Source organism: Oncorhynchus mykiss, chromosome 22 (genome assembly GCF_013265735.2).
Source record: "Oncorhynchus mykiss isolate Arlee chromosome 22, USDA_OmykA_1.1, whole genome shotgun sequence".
Taxonomy (NCBI): domain Eukaryota; kingdom Metazoa; phylum Chordata; class Actinopteri; order Salmoniformes; family Salmonidae; genus Oncorhynchus; species Oncorhynchus mykiss.
Window position 1 is genome coordinate 25,138,354 of NC_048586.1, and position 24,768 is coordinate 25,163,121.

At 41.6% G+C, this 24,768-nt stretch overlaps 2 protein-coding genes across 3 annotated transcripts in view; one reads left to right on the forward strand and one right to left on the reverse strand.

The window, feature by feature from the left end:
• The window catches only part of LOC110501610 (cholecystokinin receptor), a 50,416-nt gene extending 38,913 nt beyond the window's left edge, over positions 1 to 11,503 (reverse strand). The window contains exon 1 of the mRNA XM_021579294.2: positions 11,341 to 11,503. Coding sequence (XP_021434969.1) covers positions 11,341 to 11,503 — 163 coding nt within the window. The remainder of the gene's footprint in view (positions 1 to 11,340) is intronic.
• A 5,240-nt stretch (positions 11,504 to 16,743) lies between these two features.
• LOC110501611 (Na(+)/H(+) exchange regulatory cofactor NHE-RF3) lies at positions 16,744 to 24,486 on the forward strand. Of its 2 annotated transcripts, none has more exons than XM_021579295.2 (9): positions 16,744 to 16,875; positions 18,302 to 18,511; positions 18,834 to 19,056; positions 19,655 to 19,791; positions 20,898 to 21,093; positions 21,337 to 21,533; positions 22,178 to 22,381; positions 23,736 to 24,152; positions 24,322 to 24,486. In XM_021579295.2, exons 2-9 carry the CDS (start codon positions 18,305 to 18,307, stop codon positions 24,376 to 24,378), a joined length of 1,638 nt encoding a protein of 545 aa, XP_021434970.2. In that variant the 5' UTR covers positions 16,744 to 16,875; positions 18,302 to 18,304; the 3' UTR covers positions 24,379 to 24,486. The 2 variants fall into 2 exon arrangements, with proteins under 2 accessions (XP_021434970.2, XP_021434971.2); XM_021579296.2 differs by lacking the exon at positions 16,744 to 16,875 and adding an exon at positions 18,021 to 18,044.
• The last annotated feature ends 282 nt before the right edge of the window (positions 24,487 to 24,768 follow it).

Here is a 24,768-nt window from a genome sequence, read left to right on the forward strand (position 1 = left end):
GAAGGCCTGGCCACTCACTGGCCAATCAACACATTTCATGGCTTAATACTGCATGTGTCGCACCTCCTCAAATAAAAAATACTAGGCTCCCATAAATTGTATGTGTGAGGCACATTCTCAATAAGCCATATAGTTTAGCCTAGGACTGAATAATTTGAATATGTTTGGAGGAGCGCGTCTTTGGTTACCAGACAAGATTCCGATTATGATCACTGTATTGGTCAATTGCAATTGCAAGGTCCAACAAACATTTGACTTCCACTTTTAACCCCTCCAAAAGACACATTACATTTTTTGGAGAGGTGCGGGGACTGCCAAACTGGGCAAACTGTTGTTGTGTGGGGTTAAATGCCTTGCTCAAGGGCACAACGGCAGGCAATAGCATCTAGGATTTGATACCAGCAACCCTCTGATACCAGCAACCCTCCACTTCCCAACAGATTTCTTTTAACGTCTGATTCGGGATTTGAACTTTATGCTGGCTCACCTCTCTAACCGATATGCTACCTGCCAACTACCTGCTGCCTACAAGAGGCGCTCTTTGGAAACGGTGATGAGGATACTTGGCTAATGCACTTGGCTCACCTCTCATTCCATGATTGTCATATGGACATGTAGCCTACATGGAGGGGGTTTTACGCACATCCAACACCTTTTTTATTTTCATTTTATCTTTATTTAACCAGGAAGGGCTCATTGAGATTTGAAGTCTCTTTTTATCAAGAGCGTCCTGGCCAAGATAGGCAGCACCAAGTCATTACACAATTACAGACAGACAACATGAAAAACTACAAGTAATCTAGTTAAAACCATAGAATTCACAAGAGTATAACAAAATCATAAAACAGCTAATTAAAAACATTGACAGGTCAGGGAATCAGCCTCAAATCCTTCAACAGTGATTTAAAAACACAAATTGGGATAAGTTCTTCCAGTTTAAAAGTATTTTATAAGGCGTTCCAAGCCGATGGCGCAGAGTACATAAAAGCCCTTTTACCAAATTCAGTTTGGACATTTGGAACAGTTAGCAGGATGAAGTCCTGCAAACGAAGAGAGTACCCACCACATTTCTGAACAATAAAAATGCCCAAATAAAATGGTAGTGAACCCAAAATGGCTTTGTAAATAAAAGTATACCAGTGACTGAGCCTACGAGTGACTAGAGAAGGCCAGCCAACCCTGATATATAAAGTGCAGTGATGTGTAAGGGTTTTGCAGTTTAAATAAAATCTCAATGTGCCATGGTAAACGGTGTCAATTGATCTCAATTACTTAGTGGAAGCATTCATATATCAAATATCCCCATAGTCTAGTAAAGGCATAAATGTAGCTGATACTAGCCTGCTTCTGGCTTCAGAAAAAAATGTAACAGGAGCTGGCTAAAATAATGTACAATACATAGATAAAAAGTGGATGTCCGCTCACTGTTTTGCTGCTCCCAAACTCTATCTTTTAACGTCTAAAAGTCTAAGTTGTTGAATTTTAGGACTCCTTTAGGTATCCAATTAAAAAAATATAGATATATATTTGATAACATATTGAATTGAATTTGGCCTTTACTACTATAGCCCATAGAAACGCATTGATTAACACATTCATAAATGGCAAAAAAAGACAATCAAAGAATAAATCCTAAGTAATAAGGTTTTGAAGTGTCTGTCCTATATCTAGGAGAAATATTTTTTTTTTTGGACACATATTTAACCCCTTATTTTTGTTGCCACAAATGCTTCCATTTGTTTGTATAGGCTACCTTCAAACAAGTCCTGTGACACTTGTGGGGGTTGTAGAGCAAAATGGAGAACACCATCGTGTTCGTGCTCCGCGAAGCGCAAGAAGTATGAATGCACTGACTTCTGCAGAGGCCATATCACAGTAAATGCTGTATGGCCACTGCATATTTTGGATTGATCATGCAGAACTGCACTGCACAGATATCTTTCACAGTGTGCTTAGCTTAAACAGTCAGCAGGGAACAGGGTAGCAGATAAACATGACACCAACTGAGTCTGCTTCGTTGGAATCATACGATTCTTACCAGTGGTGGAAAAAGTACCCAATTGTCAAACTTGAGTAAAATTAAAGATCACTTAATAGAAAATAACTCAAGTAAAAGTGAAAGTTACCCAGTAAAATACTACACTCTAAAAACGAGGGGTTCGACAAGGGTTCTTCTAAGATCCTCAAAGTTCTTAGAAGAACCTTAGGGTTCTTGGCACTGAAAACTGCCCCCAGAGGGTTCTTCTAAGAACTGCCCAACTGAAACATTTGGATTTGAATTTGAAAGGACAGCAGGTGCAGGCACTAACTGAAAAACGTAAAGATCTCAATTTAAGGTAAGGTTGTTTTATGATGACACCATCTATCTTTTAAAATTTGTTCAAATCTTTCTAAAACAGAAAATGGACACAAGTCAATGGATATCAATCAACAAATAGCTAAGAATGTGTAGGCTATAAGAATTTGTTGAAGGCCAGCTGTATTGGGAGCAGATGACTGAACTGCTCACTTTTGTATCTGTGCCTTCCAGTATATAGATGATTTGGCATACAAAGGTATGTCTATTGGCATTGGTATGTTATGTTATGCAGATCACATTTACCATCCTCCTCCCTTCCCTTAATGAATATCCCATGGGCCTCTACATTATGGACAAGGTATTATTATGAAAACCATTATCAAAATATTTTTTTTTCATTCACATTTACCTACATAAACTAGAGTATGAATTCTGTCATGTGCATGTTTTGTTAATCATCTGTATAATTACTATAACTCCCAGAAGAGCCTCAAGTCCAATGGGTTTATCCTCTGGCATGTGGATGTTAATGTGTTGATGTTCTCTGTATCCATAGCCAGAATGATTTTGCAGTGCATGGAGATCAAACAGGTTTCCTGTTATATTCATCAGAGGTGGAGGGAGGGTGAAGTTTGTGAATCCATATTTAGATTTTTTGAATACAGCTTTGCCACTAAAATCATAATAAACACTGACAACTAAAATATTGGGTTATTGTTTTGCATATTATTAGTATTATTTGTAGTAATAACAATAACAATAATACTAGGGGAGAGGGGGTAGTTCAAAAATTAACCCCAAAGAACAGTTTTAATTTGAATAAACCCGAAAGGAATATTTTATTTTTAGAGTGTACTTGAGTAAAAGTCTGAAAGTATTTGCTTTTAAATATACTTAAGTATCAAAATTTGAAGTATACATAATTTCAAAGTCCTTATATTAAGCATCATTTGTTAGTTTTTTATTTATTTACAGATAGCCATGGGCATGCTCCAAACACTCAGACATAATTTACAAACAAAGCATGTGTTTAGTGAGTCCACCAGATAAGAGGCTGTAGGGATGACCAGGGATGTACTTTTAAAAAGTGTGTGAATTACCCCATTGTATTGTGCTGCTAAGCATTCAAAATGTAATCAGTACTTTTGGGTCTCAGGGAAAATGTATGGAGTAAAAAGTACATCATTATCTTTAGGAATGTAGTGAAGTAAAAGTAAAAGTTGTCCAAAATATAAATAGTAAAGTAAAGCACAGATACCCAAGTACGTAAGTACTTTACACCACTGTAACTTACACACACATACAGAACACACACACACACACATACCCAGAACATCTGCATGGTTCAAATAACATTAGCATTACTATGAAACATGTGGTTGAATATATTATGAATTTCAACAACACAACAACAGTATTTTAAATTGCCTGTTTCTCGCCTAACATAAATTATACTGTATTACAGCTTTTTTCTGTGTTTTATGTGAGATGTCTTTCATGAACACCTGATCATGTCAGCTACTAAGGCTATAAAGGCTGTAAGGCTGTGAGTTCCTTTGTTTAGTTCCCAATTTGCTCTTTTCACCCTCATCACACTGTGCAAATGTAATGGAGTTAAGAGCATACTGTAAGCTCACTCCACAGCTATCTTGAAATGTAGTGGATGGAGCCATCCAATTAGTACCTTTTGGATGTCTCAAACTGTTGGAACGTTGTCAAGGAGGGCGGTCACATGTGTTAGCAAAGCAGAGGTTCCGAGTTCGAGCCAGGTATAAGTCAAATCGAAGGGGATGTGGTACTCGCTAAGCAAGCAACGTGACATCCGTAACAGTGGTGCCGTGACCCAAATGCGCAGTTGGGCTTAGCTGAAGAAAGGTTCTCCTCAGAGAGTAAGATACACGTAAATGTTATAGCTAATGGCTAATCTACCACAGTAAATGTCATATCTGTCTCTTCTAACCCAAAATTCTACTTAAATAGACCCGTTCAGCCAGTGAGGGAGATGGAGTGAACCCTTTGGTGTGTTCAGTAAAGACATGAAACCGTGTGTTATTAGTTTAAGCATACTATGTTTGTCTATTGTTGTGACTTAGATGAAGATCAGATCAAATTTGATGACAAATTTATGCAGAAATCCAGGTAATTCCAAAGGTTCACATACTTTTTCTTGCCACTGTATATCTACTGTATAAGCAGGGTACACTGTAACCGAAAACTGTCATTTTTTGTTTTATCAACAGTAAAATACTGTGAAGCGATGATAGTGTAAATTATTGTGCATTGTGGGAGAATATTGTGGGCGGGGAAATAATTGCTATTTTGTGGTTATAGTGCCCCATCGATTTAAAATGTATAGGGGAAGACAGGAGTTGCAACAAGCCTTAAAGCTTTAATGGTTGAGCATTTTGCCATGTCCTTTAGGTCTGTTTTTCCCCTGTAGTCTATGCCAGTTTGGAGGCCTATTTTAAGGCCTCTTGAAGTGCAAGTAATATAAAACACAAAATATTCCTTGATATGCTGTACTGTGTAAACACATTAACAAGAAGCCAACCTGCTTGCACCTATCCCCTGTAATATCAGTAAAATACTCTATTGTATAATACAGTCAAATGTACGGAATTGTACTCTGTGTCACTACACAGTACTTGCTTTGATACTGTATTACGATTACAGTAGGTATACTGTAAAATGAAATACAGTAACTTACTTGCGAATTAGCTGCCTATAAATTACTGTCAAATTCACAGCATAACTCTGCAAATTCACAGTGATGTGATAGACCACCTCCATTAGAGGAATACAACAGAACTTGAGCAATGTGTGTGAAAGAGAGGGGGTTGAGCAAGTGTGAGAGAGAGAGAGCTAGAGAGAGAATGAGAGAAAAAGAGAGGGAGAGCTAGAGAGAGAAAGAGAGAAAAAGAGAGGGAGAGCTAGAGAGGGAGAGCTAGAGAGGGAGAGCTAGAGAGGGAGAGCTAGAGAGGGAGAGAGAGAGAGAGAAAGAGAGAGAGAGAATCATTGTGCAAGTGTGTGAGAGAGAGGGGGAAAAGGGGAGAATGGGACAGAAAATGGATGAGAGCAAGAAAGTATGAAAGAGAATGATGGAGTATGTGCAAGAGAAAAATAATGAGAAAGAAACCTGGAGGCAGTGTGCCAATATCTTACAGATACAAAGCCTGGGTCTCAAATGCCAGCCTATTCTTACACAATACACTACTTTTGACCAACCTACTTTACGATGTCATAAGCATGATACGACAGGTGTCAACTGTCAAGTACTTTCATAAAAGACAATATCCATTATGAGCAGCTATAACACTGTGAAATTGTATGTAGTGATGTACTGTGGCTAGTTAGAGAGATTGCCAGAAGACCTGAGTTGCTGTGTGTTTCATTGCCATGTTAGATGACTTGTGGGGGTCACTTCTCTTGATATGATAGCCCATGCAGTCTACAGTCATGCATGATGGCAGTCTTTACCTTAACACAAACCAGGGTCAACTACATTTCAACTCCATCGATTCACATGATGAATTTAAATGTAATTGCTTGGCAACCGAAGTCAATTGATGTTGAAGTGATGGAATTTACATGGAAACGATCCCAGTCCTGTGAAAAATAGTTTAAATCAGGAATGGCCGTCTATTTTACAATGAGTAGAGCGTTGACAGTGAAGCTGGTGTGGGTAGTCTGAATCCGTTAGAGCTGATCCGATAGTCCTCTGGTCACGGAGGATTGCCATGAAATCACTCAACCCTCTATGTGATTCAACCAGCTGCACTGTATGTCTGTCTGCATCAGTCTACTGCTTTATAAATACTTTGCATGGAGCAAAACACATAGGGACAGAGAGACAGTGATAGAAACAGAGGGACAGACTGAGAAATTGTTAAGGTGACTGAGTGACTAAAGATGATGGCAGCAGCTGCGATCACAGTCCTCGTATGTGTGTGTGTGTGTGTGTGTGTGTGTGTGTGTGTGTGTGTGCGCGCGAGTCTGATAATGTTTGTGTGGTCCAGTTGGAACTTGTGGCAGATCCCGAGGGGTATGCTAAATATATAGCCAGGTCATTCAAGATCTACTGCAAAATTTCACGTCGGTCCAGATTAGTGGATAGGGATGGCGGATGGGCGTAAGCCACGAGGTCCGGCTCTGAGGGTTGCGTGTTCAAGGAGCACTTGTTTGTTAACTCTTAACTTCACCATTCGGAATTCATGCCTAAACTTAACCGTTGAGTTGTTTTTGTTTTAACGCTATCACAATCCTTAACCCTTAACCATTCAGAATGATTGCCTATAATTAACCTTCAACATTTGACGTTTATGGACAAACGTTGGATGCTGCAGTGAGACTGTGAGAGCTTGTTGAAATTTTGTGTTTGTTACAGACAGGACAGTGAAGAGCACAAAACTCTCCCCTTTCCCTCCGCAGCCTCAGTTTGAACCAAATGCTGTTGTTGACAGAGAGCTGGTCAAACACACACACACCACACATGCAGACACACACACAAAGACCACTACAGAAAGGAACACAAGGTGTGGTATGGACCAGTATCGTACTGGCTGGTGTCAAGACTGAATACACTGAACAAAATGAAGGTCCTGAAATGGTTATTCCCCAGCTCTTAAGGTTCCTTGGAGAACTCTTGGCCGATAAAGAACCGTTGAGGTAAGTGTGGGGTTCTTGACGTGGCATCTACGGTTCTTCAGAATTCTAAAAGGTACTTGAAATGTATGGAAGCCTGCAGATGTGTCCCTTTCATATCACACAGCAAATTGGCCAGAGTTCACTAGTGTTGATTTTTCAGTGTAAAATGTTAGTCGTGATCAAGAGTTAAATTAACACTATAAAGAGTCAAGGGTGGCAGGTAGCCTAGCAGTTAAGAGCATTGGGCACGTAACAGAAATGTCACTGGTTAAATCCCTGAGCCGAATAGGTGAAAAATCTGATGATGTGCCCTTGAGCAAGGCACTTAGCCTTAATTGCTCCTGTAATTCGCTCTGGACAAGAGCGATGTAAATGTAGTGTAGCGATATCAGGGGTTGTGTTGGTGGATGGACGGTATGTGCCTGCGAGGAATCTGTGTTGTCTGGCTGCCAGGACCATGGACAGCAATGGGAAGTAATCCCCAGAGGCAGGGCCATGGACAGCTCAGGGGAAACTGCCAGACTGCAGCAGAACAGCAACACCTGTCTCCAGCTGTAATTAGAGACTAAACGGCAGACAGGTGAAACCAATCAGGGTCCTCTACTTAACGGCACCCTGGGTTTGCTTTCTTTGTCTTTTTTTTGAACCCGGCAGGTGAACGAGGAAGAGGAAGAGGAGGAGGAGGAGGAGGAGGAGGAGGAGGCGGCGGCGGCGGCTATTGGAGAGACTGAGCATACAGTGGAGCAGGAGGTTTACCGGAATAAAGGAACTGAAAATTTCAACAAGGAGTGAACCCCAAAGACCAAGAGTGGAGGCTCTTCCACTGATGGCGACGTATTTACTTTGTTTGTTTGGGTTTTGTACATCAGGAACCTTGCCCCTACCTGATTTTTTTTTAAATAAACCGTGTTAACCCTTCCCATGGACTGGTGGTGTGTGTTTTGTATGTGTAAACCCTGCCTTATCAAGATCAGGGCGCGAAAACCGACACAGAAGTTACAGTGACACACATTGGTGTAAAAGAACCGCAGTGTTGCTGTTTAAGAATAGAGTTGAACCAAAACCATGCCGATCATTAACATATCTTTTTTCCCATAACTCTGTTTTGTACATTGATTAATTAATCTTATGCTACTGAAATATTAATAACAAATGTTTTTCAACAATTCCAATAGTGGATTTATTGCACCCATTACTGAAATGGTTGTTCCAGTTTAGATATTTAAGGTAGTATCAGATCTTAGTCTTCCAAACCCAGTCATTCGGAATCAAATTCAAAATGTCAGATATGCCCACTCTGGCTGGATTCCAATAGGAATTACACTCTTTGCAAGCCACCATGATGTGATTTGCAGGCCAGATATGGCCAGTAAACTATTCGTTTCTAAGCACCATATTAGGGTAAAGCTTTGTATTACATTTTAAATACAACAAATTCACTTAGGATATTACTCTGTGAAGTCCTCATGACTGCACATTCATGAATGCAACAACCATGTCTCTATCCGTAGCAAACACAGTCATGGATGGTACTGGTAACTCTCAAATTCACTCGAAAGGCACCCTGGTAAATATGCAAATAATGCCTAAAACCCTGAAAGCAGGGCCATTCAAAACCAGTCATGAACCTCATTTATAAACCGTGAATATGCACAAAATATACCCCAAAATGTGTGTCCCCAGTTTTCACGCAAAAGTTGGCATTCATTTTTTTTTTTAAGTAATTGATGTGAGAATGTGTTCACCTCCTGGCAAACTTTAGACTATGTGTATGCACATCTGCTAGTGGTTGAAATATTGTGTTGAAAGCTGGCAAGTAAATATTTTGTGCAAATGGTGAAAAGCTTATTCATAAAAAAACAAAAATCCGGAAAACATACTAACAAGAATGCCACCATTTGCCATTAGTGAGAAAAGTGAAGTCTAAAATAAATCGATATAGAAATTAGACACAAATATTATTCCTATTTATTTTCATAACCATTGCAGAATGCAGTATGTTCCTCACATTTTTTGGCCTTGATGAGTTAATATTCCCGAATGAGCCATAGAACAAATAACCATGTGCATCTCTCATTCAATTGTACCTTGTAGTCTAGTAAATAGATAGGTTTAATATATTTCAAGTTTTGCAATATCATAGGCAGTGCAGTTTATAATATCGGTATACAGTCGAATTTAACAGTTGATATTTTACATTGAAGTAGGCCTATGTATCAAGTTTAAAGTTGTTATTGTCACGTGCACAAGTGCAGTGAAATGCCTTTATTACTTGCTCTTTCCCAACAATGCAGTAATGAATATCAATAATACTTTTTTTTTAAAGTAAAGAAGAACAAAAACAGTAATACTGCAATTGCATTTTTTTTGTAGCCTCCCATACAATGTTTCAGAATTCGCGGGGGGTCCCTCATATTTCGTTTGGGGGGAAAGTTCATATACAACATTGTTGAATTCAAACGTTCTGCTGACAGGTCCACAACAGTTTGCCATTGTTTACTCGTTCGGACACAGTCATTTTCCAGATAGAGCATAAAGTATTGCTAATACAGTAAATACAGTAAAGAGACCGGTAGTTTATGTCAAATATTTGACATCATGTGCAGCCTACAGTATCGCTGTGCCTGCCTATTGCCTATTTAATCTCATAGACTATATCAAGGCAGGTCATATAAACCCAATAATCTATTGGTAAACTAAATATTGAAGAACAATTCGTATTTTGCATTCCCTGTCCTAATAATTCCACTAATTCCAAATTATACAGGTGAATGGAGGCTTGTTCACGCGAGCACAGTTTTACAAATCCGATTTATAACGGGAAACATGCGTGCGCTATGTTTTGTCTCAATATTTTCGTACGTGGGCATTTTTGTATGGTTCTTCAAAGAACCATTCCATGTATCGTTCTTCAGAAACCATGCAGATAATGGTTCCCCTATGGCATCGCTTTCAAGAACCTTACTTGGGTACAACTTGCACTTGTATTTTTATGAGTGTAGATATAGCCTATTTAGAGACAAACACAAATCTATTAACATTCTGCTACCCAAAACATATTTCTGACTAATGTTCCCATCCCCCCTTAGGATGTGACTCTATTCCATACAGGTTGGCGCGATGCACGACTCACTCCCGCTCCTGTATGACAAGAAACCTCAATCATGTCATGACGAAAATTTGTTTGTAATAATAATTGTTTTGTATCACCCCTCGCTATTTCCAGGTTAGTATCATTTATTTGATTACATTTTCTGACACCTGACACCAGCCCATTTCTCATTGGCAGTAGATTTTTATTATGGTGTGAGCATGTCAAATTCAATCACTGAGAGAAGCAAATTAACGCAAGGGAATGCGGTCTTTGCCACATTTCACTGGATATCAAATGTCTCTCGTCATCTGTCCATGATTGATCTGAGAGACGGTCTCTCACATACACACACGCGCGCGCGCACACACACACGCGCACGCACACGCACGCACACGCACACACACACACAGCTCTAGCTGTGAACAACAGCGTGGGAAGGAGACACTTTGTTAGAAGTGGACAAATAGGTCTTCAGCTGAAACATTTAGTCTAAGTGCAATGCTGACCTTTTGGTATGAGGGTAAAGCCTCAGTCTTCTGACTACACTGGATCAATGGGAACTAGCTTAATTTATGGTCGAGAATGCAGTATTGATGTCTGTCAAAGGATGGGTGGTAGTCATGGTTTTAAAGGGGGGGGGGGGGGGGTATTCCCAAGCGTTAGAATTTCTGAATAAGTGTGAATTGGTATGGTTTTTGGCATTGGGTTGGATTGTAGCTAGGCTGGATACATGAATGCGCTGTTGCTTTCTCTGCTGTCCCCATATTAATAATCTACATCACTGTACACATACGCGCGCGGGCACACCCACACCACCTGTACACACACTGTATGACAAGTTATTGTAATTCATTTGTGCTATACCTACGCATCTGCGCTAGGGTTGACTCGGTTGTCATACAATTCTTAGAAATAAATGGGACACTGATTACGACAATCAAAACATGATGTTCCAGCCCTTTAAAATGATATTAATTGGGAACCAATTATTATTATATCAATCATTTGATTTGTTATTAAATTAAATTATAGAATATAACCATGGTAAAATGTTTAGACCATTTGCACTTCGCATTTACCAGTTGAGATTAACTTTGCTTAAAATAGGTTTTCTTGTCTCTGGTATTTGGATAATGAGCGAAATATGAACGAATCGGTAGTTTGAGCGCCTATTGCTGTTGAAATTTAGGCTATGGTGAATTGGGTTTTGTGTCAGCTTCGTGAAAATGCATTGGCTTGGCGTATTTGGTCATTTCATTTAGGTTTTTGAATAAAAATAAATATAGGTGGCCCGGCTCCTCACCTTTCTGTTTGACATGTTGCGGTTTGAGGACGACGTAAGCGTTTCCACAGGTGGTGATGTTTGTGAGTTCCAGGCTGGAGTTTGGCGTTCCATTTGACGCTGCGCCTTGCGCTTCCACACACTCCAAGAACACAGAGGTCTCGTTCAGGGTTTGTAAATCCATCTTGAGGGTTAAAGAGAAATGTCAAAAGTACTCATTATATTATTGCTCGTGAGCATTTGCTGTGGTCATATGACTGTCCATAGAAACCCTAAAAACATGTGTAAGTAGCCTAAATCTTTCCAAAAATACTCCAACCAAATTAAATGTTTGTCTGTAGATTTTCCTATTTTGTTCCTAATAAACACATTCACGGTATCCTTGAAGTTGTCAGTTGCCCGTATGGGTTCATGAGTTGAGTGGATCTCTGCACTGCAGGAAGGCTGGGGACCCCGCCGTGCCGCTGCGCCTCGCCCGTTGGAGTGACTGCGGCTCGGACTGAGCGCAGAGTGCAGCGGTCGGGTAATATGGGGAAAGGCTGAGTGCATGGGGGGTGGGGGGAGCGAGGGATTGGTCGTTGGTTCTGTTTGCGGGTACGCTGTTGGGAGTGTGAGGCAATGGTCCTCTGGGGTAGAAAGTTATGAATGGCCAACTGAGTGTTCCAATGGCGCCCTCAAGTGGTGCGCAAATAACCCACATTGATTTTATAAGATTAGTATAATAACAATTGGAGTAGGCCTTCAAAATGAGAAAGCAGTTAGGAACGCTCATTGTTGCAGGGACTAATTTATTACGATAGACTTCTACTTTATGACTTCAGGAGATCTATAGTCTATTATTATTGACATATCTAATCATGTCTTTTTTAATATATTTTTTACAGATGAGCCCTGAATTACATAAATTACTGAAAATACATACATCAAGAAAACGCACAGGTGTTTTGTATTCCATAGATTAGAATTACAAAAACAAACAATTTTTGTATATGCTAAACCATATTATTCCATCACTTACATATTTTCCACATGGAAGTAAGCAGGCAGAGATGAATGGGCCACTGGATTGGCTGTAACACCAGCTTTACTATAATCAAAGGACCTGTTGTACTGTAGCAGCTAGCTGCCTGCTGAGGCGTGGTATTGCTGTGAAGAGAAGGGACTATCACACAGGCCCGTGGTTTAGTGATGAGAATGCAAACTGCTCTCACTCAGAGAGAGAGATGACTGTCCGCTACTTCTCCAGGCCCCAGAACCCAAACTATCCACAGCTTGAATTAGCCTGGTACTTCAATCTGCAGATCCAATTACCCACCTAAACAAGCCAATCAAAGTGCCAATCAAAGGAGGGAGAGAGAGAAAGGGAGAGAGAGAGAGCGAGAGAGATAGAGAGACGACTGTTACTCGCTGGAAGGAGTGTTATTCATCATGGTCTCTCTCTGGGATGACATGTTGATTACACCCGGACGGTATAACAGTAATGACTCCAAATGGTTTAACACTGATGTCGGTATCCACACCAGACCTGGGTTCAAATGGTTTGTTATTCAAATACTTATTTTCTGTGTACAGATATAGGATCTTAATTTGATCCAGTTTGGTACATCAGGGAAATAATCCTGCAGCAACAGGAAATGTGATTTATCATGTGGATTGTAATTAATGGATATTTTTGTAGAGGTTGATACATTGTAATCTCCACTTTCAAATTTCAGCCTTATGAAAAAACTTTGGAAGCCTTTTTAAACATTTAAACAGTTTAAAATGTCCTGCATTGCAAGAACGTTCTCCTGCAACAGGGTGATAAAGCTAGGATCTTCTTCTTACATTATTTCCTATAAATAGCCTACTATTTGAACGTGTTTTCAAATCCGTATTAAAACAATGATTTTCAAATACCTTTGTTAAATGCCTGGGAGTGTATCTGAGTATTTTCAAATACATGCCAACACATTTCAAGTACATTTCCAAATGTATTCCAATATTCAATTACTTGTCTTTTCAAATAAAACATATCTGAATAGTTATTTAAAAATGTATGTGAAAGTAATTGAGATATTTAAAATAGTATTTGAACCATGCAGGTCCAATCCACATATGCACCTATTCACGAGCACACGCGCACGCGCACAAACAGAAATGAGTCAGACAGTAGTGTTTTCTCAAGCTGAAGAGGATCTCTGTCTCTCTCTCTCACATACTAAGTCTCATGGCCCTGCATGGCTCCTGTCCTATCCGATGCCCCTCACATCAATCTGTTCAAACACAGCTCCAGGCCCCTGGTGAGTACCTGCCTGGATCGAGGGTCATCTCTCTATCTCTCTCCCTGGCTGAACAACGCTCCATCTTGTCTCTACTGTTTACCCCAGGGACACACACCTGCGTATGGGGCCTCATCTCTCACCCAGCATTGTGTGTGTGTGTGTGTGTATGTGTGTGTGTGTGTGTGTGTGTGTGTGTGTGTATGTGTGTGTGTGTGTGTGTGTGTGTGTGTGTGTGTGTGCGTGTGCGTGTGCAGACACCAAATCACTTCAGATTTGACTAATGGTTGAGTGAATGCTGACCTCGGGCAGCCCTTGCCCATCAGACTCTCTGTCTCTGACCTAATCGACAACAAACACACACAATAACACACCTATCTGTGTATGACACACACAAACACACACTTCTTGATTCTCTCCCTCTCTCATCTCACTGTCTCGTTGTCTTCAATCCCATACAACTACAACCAGTTCATAAATCTGGCTTGCAGTTGTCGTACAAAATGGGTTTCCCCTTGAGTGAATATTTATTTATTTTCTCTTCTGTCCTGACAGCAGGAGGCAGAGATCAGCTGGGGGAACCCTCTCAAACCTCTGTTACATGGACCCAGATTACCAGCATCAAGGTATGTATTGGTCCAGGTCAGATTGTAACAGTCCCAGCAAATTCACATTTCAATCTTTAACCCTAAACTCAGTTGTCAAAGATTGTACTTTGTCATACTGATAACTAAGTTGAGATGCGTCTAGATATCATTGGACAAGCTGTGTGTCTGGCTTTATAGTGACCATCAGTGAGTAAAAGACAGACAGATATGAGTGGATTCATTACTTTTAAACTGTTCTAAGCTGTTCACAGAAACTGGAAGAGTTTCATCCAACCAGATCACACCATTTCGATTTTAGCAGACACTTGTATCCAGAGCAGATTTCTCACCTAGTCGGATCGGGGATTCATACCAAGAGACCTTTCGGTTACTGGCCCAACGCTCTTAATGGCTAGGCTATGTGACACCCTAGTAGTAGTACCAAACTGGCTCCCCTGACAATAAAACATTCTTCATAGATCAATCAACCATTACATCGAACACTGGCGCTGTCCAAATACTCATACTATCGTACATTTTAAGTATGTGACATTTTGAAAATAGTACTCCGAATGAGTCATCTAATTCATGATTACGTTGACTCCCCAGTAAAGTCACCCATGATACAAGTCCATATTCTTTGAAATCACTTTGAAATTTGACCTTTGGAACAACTTCTGGTGCCAATGGTTGCATGTTTGAATCCATCGATTGAAAGTTGTTTTTGCGATTTTTGTTTCAAAGCCTATCCAAAACCCTAACCATTACCTTAACCATTTGGAGTTAATGCCTAATCTTAAGATTTCAGAGTTAATGCCTAAACTTAACCCTAACCTTAAACATTATTGCCTAAACTTAACCTTAAACAATTCAGAATTTGACATTTGGGACAACTTTGAAATTTGACATTTGAATGAATATCTAATTCTGACATGAGACTGTGCGAGCTTATTGTAGCCCCGCCATTCATTCATTTTGGTAGTGTGTCAATATAATCTGATTATCAGCTGTTGTCAAACACGAGTCAGAAAAGATGAGTGAATTGTACTAGATCAAACACCGAAGTGAGTATGCAGTTTAAGAATGTAGTAAGCTAGTACGGTATTCGGATACACCCATTGACTACAGAAGCATCATGATATGCCTATTGAAACTGAAAAGGAACGTGCCTCTCTTTATTCAATTGCGGATATATATTGAACAAACGTAAACACAACATGTAATAATTTCAACGATTTTACTGAGTTACAGTTCACATAAGGAAGTCAGTCAATTGAAATAAATGCATTAGGCCTTGATCTATGGATTTCACATGACTGGGCAGGGGCACAGCCATGGCTCGACCTGGGAGGGCATAGGCCCACCCACTGAGGAGCCAGGCTCAGCCAATCAAAAGTATTTTTCCCCACAAAAGTGCTTTATTACAGACAGAAATACTCCTCAGTTTCATCAGCTGTCCAGGCCTCAGATGATCCCGCAGGTGAAGAAGCCGGATGTGGAGGTCCTGGACTGGCATGGTTACACGTAGTCTGTGGTTGTGAGGCTGGTTGGACACTGCCAAATTCTCAGAAAATAAGTTGGAGGAGAACTATGGTGGAGAAATTGACATTCCATTGTCTGGCAACAGCTCGGGGACATTCCTGCAGTCAGCATGCCAATTGCACGCTCCTTCATAACTTGAGACATCTGTGGCATTGTGTTGTGTGACAAAACTGCACATTTTAGAGTGGCCTTTTATTGTCCCCAACATAAGGTGCACCTGTGTAATGATCATGCTGTTTAATCATCTTCTTGATATGCCACACCTGTCAGGTAGATAGATTATCTTAGCAAAAGAGAAATGCTAACTAACAGGGATGTAAACAAATGTGGGCAAAACATTTGAGAGAAATAAGCTTTTGTGGAACATTTCTGGGATATTTTGTTTCAGCTCATGAAACACGGGACCAACAGTTTACATGTTGCATTTATGTATACAGTATAAATATGCAGTACAAACTATATTTTCAAGTTTCCTATTCGCACAAAATATTTTCAAAGATATTACATTTGGCCTCAGCCATTCATAAGATGGGTGTGACTCCCCTCATATTGGTGGCTTGGTTTGTTCTGATGCACCTTATCTTCATTTACTTCCATCATCCATGGAGAGAAATCGTACTATAAGGAGGACTATACCACAGATAAAGTCAATTTCCATAATAAAACACGCAATTCTTCCATCCTGGCAATATGCCCACAGTCAGCTAGTCTTCGCTCCCATTAACCCTGCATTATGTAGCTTTCTCCACCATTTTCTGTCACCTTTGACCATCTGAACAGATGACTGGGTTGTGATTGTGACAGTGGTTTTTTAAAGGGTTACCTGGACTGGGCTGTTGAGACATTTTATTTTTTATTTTTTTAACCTTTATTTTACCTGGCAAGCCAGTTAAGAACAAATTCTTATTTTCAATGACGGCCTAGGAACAGTGGGTCAACTTCCTTGTTCAGGGGCAGATCGATTTTTACCTTGTCGGACATGCATCTCCACTCCTGCCATGAGACACTGTTAAATAGCTCAGCATTTAGGTCAACCTTTGGACTGTCAAAGTCCTTCAGAGAGAGAGAGAGAGGGGGAAAGAGGGAGAGAGAGAAGACTCAGATAGAGATAACACCTGAGCATTAGGTGAGCTCCTCCTTCGGACTGGGAGTAGAGACAGGAGGAGGTGAGTGAATGTTCTACTGTTTCTCTAATTAATGCTGTATTTATTAACATGGTCAATTCTACGATTTGCTCATTATTTTGATATTGCATGTCCTGGTTATCTTATTTGTGGCAGGTGTTGGCAGGTGTTTTCTGTAAGAGTGTAATTGACATAGAGAAAGATCAGAGATATAGGAGCAGTGGATAGAGGGGTTCCATATCACACTCTAGCGGTGAGACTTTAGGGTTAATATGTGACATGTACCCCCACACTTAAGTGAGGATTCAAACTCATGGGATATCATCCCTCTAAATAGCATCATGGTTCCACTCAAGGTTTCTTCCCAAATGTAGATAAAGTTTCCTTGCAATTGTCATCTTGGGCTAGCTTAAAGGAGTTGAGGACTCCATCTTCTTCCAGCAGACACTGCAATCTACAGTGACTATGTGATGGATTAAATGATACAACTTGACATATTACAGTGTTCACCATAATCTAACAGTTGGAAATAGATGAGCAAACTGTAGGACATATAAATATCAGCACAGAACCACACCCAGACTTACACTACACTTACACCTGAACACAGTTACGCCCATCACATCTTTCTTTCTCCCTGTGACAACAGTGTATTTATTATACATTATAAGGATTCCTACGTTGACATTCTTTATCTGGGGGTCAAAGTTCACACATTCTAGTTAAAAGAGCCCTTCGCACCTTCAGCTGGCCCTGGCTGCCGTTAACCATTAACACCCCGCTCGCGGCCACGGAAAAGTTGGCATAGCAGGTTAACCTTCTTCTGGAGATGTCAGCAGTTGGCTAAACTATCCAAAACAAAGGTCTTCAAGAGTGTAGATCTTGGTGTGTGTGCGCATGAGTTAGGGACTCGCCCGTAATGATTGTCAGAATACACCCCAGAGGTCTGTCAGTAAAGTATCAATCTGTGTAATCAATGACCACGGTCTTCAGCACAACCCCCACACTGTTACATCTCTGTGTAAAATCTAGTATTTTTTGTCTCTCTGTTCATATCTCTGTTTCTATATGACCAATCAGATTTATGTTGTGCAATTGTTCCACTCCACACCCAATTGACTTCCATTTATCTGAGGGTGTAGTTACCGTACAGTATGTACCTGTGAGCTGCTACAGAATAGCTACGTTTTACAGCACATTGCGTTATTGAGGTAATTTGGCAAGTCTGACAATGTGGAAGTTTAGGACATTGAGATTAGATCAAATCGGCTTTACCACTGCTACACACGGGAGGATTTGAGGGTGAAAACAAAAGTTTTGTTGGGAGTAGAAGGGAAGTTTGTGTGTATTAGCATTCTCACACTCTTGTCTGCATTGCATGATATGGCTGGGTAAAAATAGAGGGTGACTGTGTGCATCAGTATGTGGTGTGGCATGTTGTGTTCTTACCCTGTGGTGTCTGTTGTAGGACATGGCTGGGTACAAGCCCAGGGTGATAGTTCTGAGTAAGAAGCCAGGTCATAGCTTTGGCTTCTTCCTGAGGGTGGAGAAAGGCGAGGATGGTCACCTGATCAGGAACCTTGAGATGGGCGGGCCGTCCGAGCTGGCGGGTTTGAAGGATGGAGACCGCATTCTCCGGGTCAACGGAACCTACGTGGATGAAATGGACCACTCACGGGTGAGGAGGGGTGGGGAGCTGACAGGGCTAGTAGTTGTCCAATTACACATGAACCCCTAGCTTCTTCCACTGTTATTGTATTGAAATTCTACAGGTGTAAGCAACATAGTAATAGTAAGGTTGGTCCTGTAAGATAATAGTATGGTAATAACCTTATCCTCTGGTATTGTTCACACCTATCAAATCTTGTAAAGTGCCTTGAGTAGGTACCATTTTGGGTTTGGTAAATGTGGAATTACTAGATAACTCTAGAGCCATAGGTACTGCTGTAGCAACATACCATGCTTTGTCCCATCTATTTGTGCTGTGTGCCCTGGGTTAGGTGGTGGACCTGGTGAAGGAGAGTGGTGCATCCGTCACCTTCCATGTTCTGGATGTGGCATCCTACAAGCAGGCCAAGACTGAGGGGGTGGATCTTTCTGACCCTCACCCCAAACCCACCCAGCCCACCATGAACGGAGTGGCAGGAGAGGCACCCAAACCTAAACTCTGCTACCTAGCCAAGTCTAGCGGGGGTTACGGCTTCTCTTTGCGCTCTGTCAAAGGTGAGAGGGGTGGGGCACACACACACACACACACACACACACACACACACACACACACACACACACACACACACACACACACACACACACACACACACACACACACACAGATGTAATCTCTTTGGTTATTTCTTTGATTGTGTGTGATACAGCTGATAGGACACATAGCAAGTCTTGTCATCTCTGTTTTGCTTGTTGATCAAGCAAGAAATAAACACATTATCATTGTCTCGCATAGCCAGAAGCATACCACTCTCCATCCCACTGCTAGCTTCCCTATGAACCTAAGCAGGATTGGTCCTGGTCAGTCCCTGGATGAGAGACCAGATGCTGCTGGAAGTTGTTTTGGAGGGCCAGTAGGAGGTTCTATTTCCTTTGGTCTAAAAAATGTATTCCCCAGAGCAGTGATTGGGGACATTGCCCTGTGTAGGGTGCCATCTTTCGGATCGGTGTCCTGACTCTCCTTGGTCACTAAAGATCGCATGGCACTTATCGTAAGAGTAGGGGTGTTATACTGTTCGTCTTTTGCATATCCAATGATAATGATTTTATGATTCTGTTTTAAACTCCATTTTCTTTCCTCCATTTCCTGATCCAGGTGAGGTGGGCATGTTCATGGCAGAGGTGAACCCAGGGGGTGCGGCCGAGAGGGCAGGGGTCAAGGCCAACGACCGTCTGATAGAGGTCAACGGGGAGAATATGGAGAACGCCACTCATGACCAGATAGTAGAGAAGGTTAGGATTCACCCCATATTTACACTACTCTGTGGTGAACTTTAAGTTCAATATCTGTCATGTTATTCTACAGCCTGTCAACACATCATGTTCAAATCAAATGTTATTTGACACATGCTTGGTAAACAACAGGTGTAGATTAACAGTTACATTCTTATGGGCCCTTACCAATACACAGGGAAAAAAAGAGAAATAGAAAAATAATAACACATGGAAAAAAATACACAATGAGTAACATTAACGTGGCTATATACATGGGGGACAAGGACCGAGTCGATGTGCAGGGGTACTTGAGGTAGATATGTACATACAGGTAGGAATAAAGTGACTAGGCAACAGGATATATAATAAAGAGTAACAACAGGGTATGTGATGAGTCAAAAGAGCTAGTGCAAAAAGGGTCAATGCAGATATTTAAATGGTTAACCACTTAAATGGTTAACCACCTGGACTAACTATTTAGCAGCTTTATGGCTTGGGGATAGAAGCTGTTCAGGGTCCTGTTGGTTCCAGTCTTGGTGTATAAGTACAGCTTGCCGTGCGGTAGCAGAGAGAACAGTCTGACTTGGGTGGCTGGAATCTTTTTAGGGCCTTATGTCACCTCCTGGTATAGAGGTCTTGGATGGCAGGGAGCTCGGCCACAGCGATGTACTATGCCATACGCACTACCATCCGTAGCACTTTGCGTTCGAATGCCAAGCAGTTGCCATGCCAAGAAGTGATGCAGCCAGTCAAGATGCTCTCAGTGGTTTAGCTGTAGCCCACACCAAATCTTTTCAGCCTCCTGACAGGGAAGAGGCATTGTCATGCCCTCTTCATGACTGTGTTGGTGTGTGTGGACCATGGCAATACCTTAGTGATGTGGACTCACTCAGAATGCAAGAGTTGGGACAATGATAATTCGGCAAATCAGTTTTCCTGATTCCAATCTTTGTTCTAAGGGCAGCTTTGCCTTGAGAGCAGAAACAAATGTGATTGGTCAAGTTAAGGAAAGATGTCATAAGTCTTTATTCTACATCAGTCTATTCTTCACAATTCATTTCTATCTGCTAATTATTTGACATTACAGCATCCTTAAAGAGCCCCTGTTGTGGCCTCTCTGTCAGGTCAAGGCATCAGGCAGCAGAATCATGTTTCTATTGGTGGACGAGGGCACAGACAAGTTCTACAAGAACAAACGCATCAAGCTTGGTGCGGGGCTAGCCACAGTGAAGTTCCTCCCACTGAAGCCACGCATTGTAGACTTGTTCAAAGGATCAGACGGCTATGGATACTTCCTAAAGGCTGAGCCTAACAAGACAGGTGTGTGTGCTTGTGTGGTGTGTGAATTTTGAAAACTTGGTTACACTTTACTTAAAGTCAACCAGTATAATGCATTAAGATGCGGTTATAATGACTTTTCAGAATGTATGAATCCCTTATAACAACACATTTACTAATAGCCACATAGGATTATTAATATTTGACTATTCACCAACAGCAGTCATCAGTCTGCGTTATTTTACACAATAAGGACATGCATTGTAAATATCGTCCCACCTGCAGGCCATTTCATCAAGGACATTGACAGGGGCAGCCCAGCTGATAGGGCGGGACTAAAGGAGATGGACAGGCTGGTTGCCGTGGAGGGAGAGGAAGTGGACAGCTGCAGCCATGAGCAGGTGGTGGACAGGATCAGGCAATGTGGCAACAAGTGCTGCCTCCTGGTGGTCGATGAAGACACGGACATGCTCTACAAGATGGTGAGTAGTCAGGGAGAAATCTTTCCTGTTGGATTTAGGAAATAAATGAATGAAACGACAGTCAAAGGAGTTGGCTAAAGCACATAGGCCAACAAATCTGGGGCAGTTTAAGTGTCTCAGAGCAGGAGTGCTGATCTAGCATCAGTTTTTCCTTTTGGATTATATTAAATGAGAGGGGGGAGTTGATCCTGATGAGCACTCAAACTTTTTGAATACTCAGTGAAAGTAACCTCCTTTTCCACTTTACTTCCAGATCATGTCACTTAATCTTTAATAATAATGATAATAACATTCAATTACATTTGTTGAGTGCTTTTCATTTTCAATCAAAAAGCTATATCGAACAGGCTTCACAATTATATCATTTTATATATATATGTAAAAGTATGTGTTATTTACTTCTGCCAGATGCATATTATAAACATTTTGCACTTAAGTCCATTGTGCTACATTTTTGCCCTTTGAAGACCATACAAAAAGCCTACAGAATTGTTTTTTAAATGAAAGGCTGAGAGGCAATCATTTCCTGGTAACTATCATAGCATATATTACAGGCTCAGGAAGTGGCCAGAGAGACAGTGCAGTAAAGAAGACTATAGTGGGGATTGAGATGTAGGTCTGAGATTAATTGTGATATTCCACAGGGAGGCGTGTCTCCTCTTTTCTACTTGGAAGAGATGGGATTCCTCCTTCCAGCGAGCCCTCCACCCAGCTACCCAGAGTGCATCCCGGCCCTTGCCCCAGCCACCACAGCGCTCCTCAAGCTGTGTAAGATGGAGAAGACCTCCGCTGGGTACGGCTTCCACCTCAACAGTATCCAGGGGGTCTGTGGCCTGTACATCAATGAGGTAAGTACAATGTAGAGCACCTACTATACCCAATGGGTAGCCGAACGGATAAGATACTGCATCCCAAATACATGAACTTAACAAGACTGTTAATCAGATATGGGAAAGATCAAGGGAACAAAGCACATAATAAACCTCAATTTCATACACAACATGACCAAAAGTATGTGGACAGCTGCTCGTCAAAACATCTCATTACATAATCGTGGCCATTAATATGGAATTGGTCCCCCTTTTGCTGCTATAACAGCTTCCACTCTTCTGGGAAGGCTTTCCACTAGATGTTGGAATGTTGCTGCGGGGACTTGCTTCCATTAGTGAGGTCGGGCACTGATGTTGGGTGAATAGTCCTGGCTCACAGTCTGCGTTCCAACTCATCCTGAAGGTGTTCGATGGGGTTGAGGTCAGGGCGCTGTCAAGTCAAGTCAAGTTCTTCTACACCGATGTCGACAAACCATTTCTGTATGGACCTCCCGTGCACAAAGCGAAACAATTCCAGACAAATTGTCATGCTGAAACATACTATTGCCACAAAGTTGGAAGCACAGAATTGTCTAGAATGTCATGCTGTAGTGTTAAAGTTTCCCTTCAATGTAACTATGGGGCCTAGCCTGAACCATGAAAAACAGGCCCAGACCATTATTCCTCCTCTACCAAACTTTACAGTTGGCACTATGCATTCGGACAGGTAGCGTTCTCCTGGCATCCGCCAAACTCAGATTGGTCCGTCAGACTGCCAGAATGTGAAGCATGAGACATCACTCCAGAGAACGCGTTTCAACTGCTCCAGAGTCCAATGGCGGCGAGCTTTACACCACTCCAGCCAACACTTGGCATTGCACATGGTGATCTTAGGCTTGTGTGCGGCTGCTCGGCCATGGAAACCAATTTCATTAAGCTCTCAACGAACAGTTCTTGTGCTGACGTTGCTTCCAGAGGCACTTGGCTGTCCCGTTTTGTGAGCTTGTGTGGCCTACCACTTCGCGGCTAAGCTGTTGTTTCTCCTAGTCGTTCCACTTCACAATAACAGCAGTTACAGAAATTTGACGAACGGACGTGTTGGAAAGTTGGCACCGTGTGACGGTACCACGTTGAAAGTCACGGAGCTCTTCAGTAAGGCCATTCTACTGCCAATGTTTGTCTATGAAGATTGCATGGCTGTGTGCTCGATTTTATACACCTGTCAGCAAAGGGTGTGGCTGAAATAGCCGATTCCACTCATTTGAAGGGGTGTCCACATACTTTGTATATATTGTGTACCTCTGAAACACTCCGGTCATTCAGCAACTGTCAACTGTTTACATTTCAAACCATTCCAAACTCAGCTCACCACTTGCGGTGTTCTCTCCCTCAGGTGGTGAAGGGCGGAGCTGCAGACAGGGTGGGTATGGAGGACGATGACATTGTGGTGGAGGTGGACGGTGTAAACGTGGAGCAGAGCAGTCACCAGCAAGTGGTGGGGTTGATCCGTAACAGCGGCAGCTCACTGGTGCTCCTAGTGGCTGGGAAGCAGGCCTACAACCACTTCAAAGCCAAAGGGGTGGCCATCACACCCCAGCTCCTCACCCCCGCACCCACAGCCAGGTCCCCATCCCCACCCCCCTCCCCCACAGCCAGGTCCCCATCCCCACCCCCCTCCCCAGCCCAAAGACACACACCAGCCCAGATAGACACGCCAGCCACTCTGGAGGAAGTCCGAGAGGAGGTGGAGGAGGAGGAGGAGGAAGCCATACATAAGCCATACATCCCACTGCCCCAGACACGAGAGAGAGTGAGTGACATAACATAAATGTGCTCGAGTGCCTTGGTACCTTCTGAACTAGATTCAAATTACTCTGAATGTATAGACTAGAACCAAAGTATTCAGAAGCAAGTTAGTATCAATTGTATTTGCCCACAATTCTATTGCAGACAATTATTTGACTCTTTCTCTCCCTTAGACTCCATCTGTGTCTTCAGCAGCATCATCTTGCTCGAGTGTTGATGAGAGACTCTGAGAAGTCACCAATTAGAAACAACTTCCTGACTTTTTCTGTCTCCCGTCAACCTTTGTACCATGCAGGATAATGTGGATATCTTGGCATAAAAACTCTGATCAAACTAAATACATTCCGATGAGTCTGTTTAAAGGTATGAATGCAATTGGTTTAAAATAGTAATAAATTGTTATATATTTATTGATGTATAATTGCATTGATCAGTTAGATGCCACTGTTACCCAACAAACGTATGGATTCATATGATCTTATTACAAGCACCTGCAATGTAGAAAAATAACACTAGTAATACCAGTTCAATGTGTTATACTATAACAAAAACCATATAGAGACATCGGCCTGCACCTTAATCATAAAGCTGTCTTTTACATAGCATTTAAATGGTCATTT

What these genes read in the sequence shown, in the direction of transcription:
- LOC110501611 (XM_021579295.2), top strand. Translation starts at nt 18,305, where the DNA reads ATGGCTGGGTACAAGCCCAGGGTGATAGTTCTGAGTAAGAAGCCAGGT. An exon ending in ATGAAATGGACCACTCACGG is followed by an intron (nt 18,512 to 18,833) that starts GTGAGGAGGGGT and finishes GCCCTGGGTTAG; the next exon opens with GTGGTGGACCTGGTGAAGGA. An exon ending in TGCCCCAGACACGAGAGAGA is followed by an intron (nt 24,153 to 24,321) that starts GTGAGTGACATA and finishes TCTCTCCCTTAG; the next exon opens with ACTCCATCTGTGTCTTCAGC.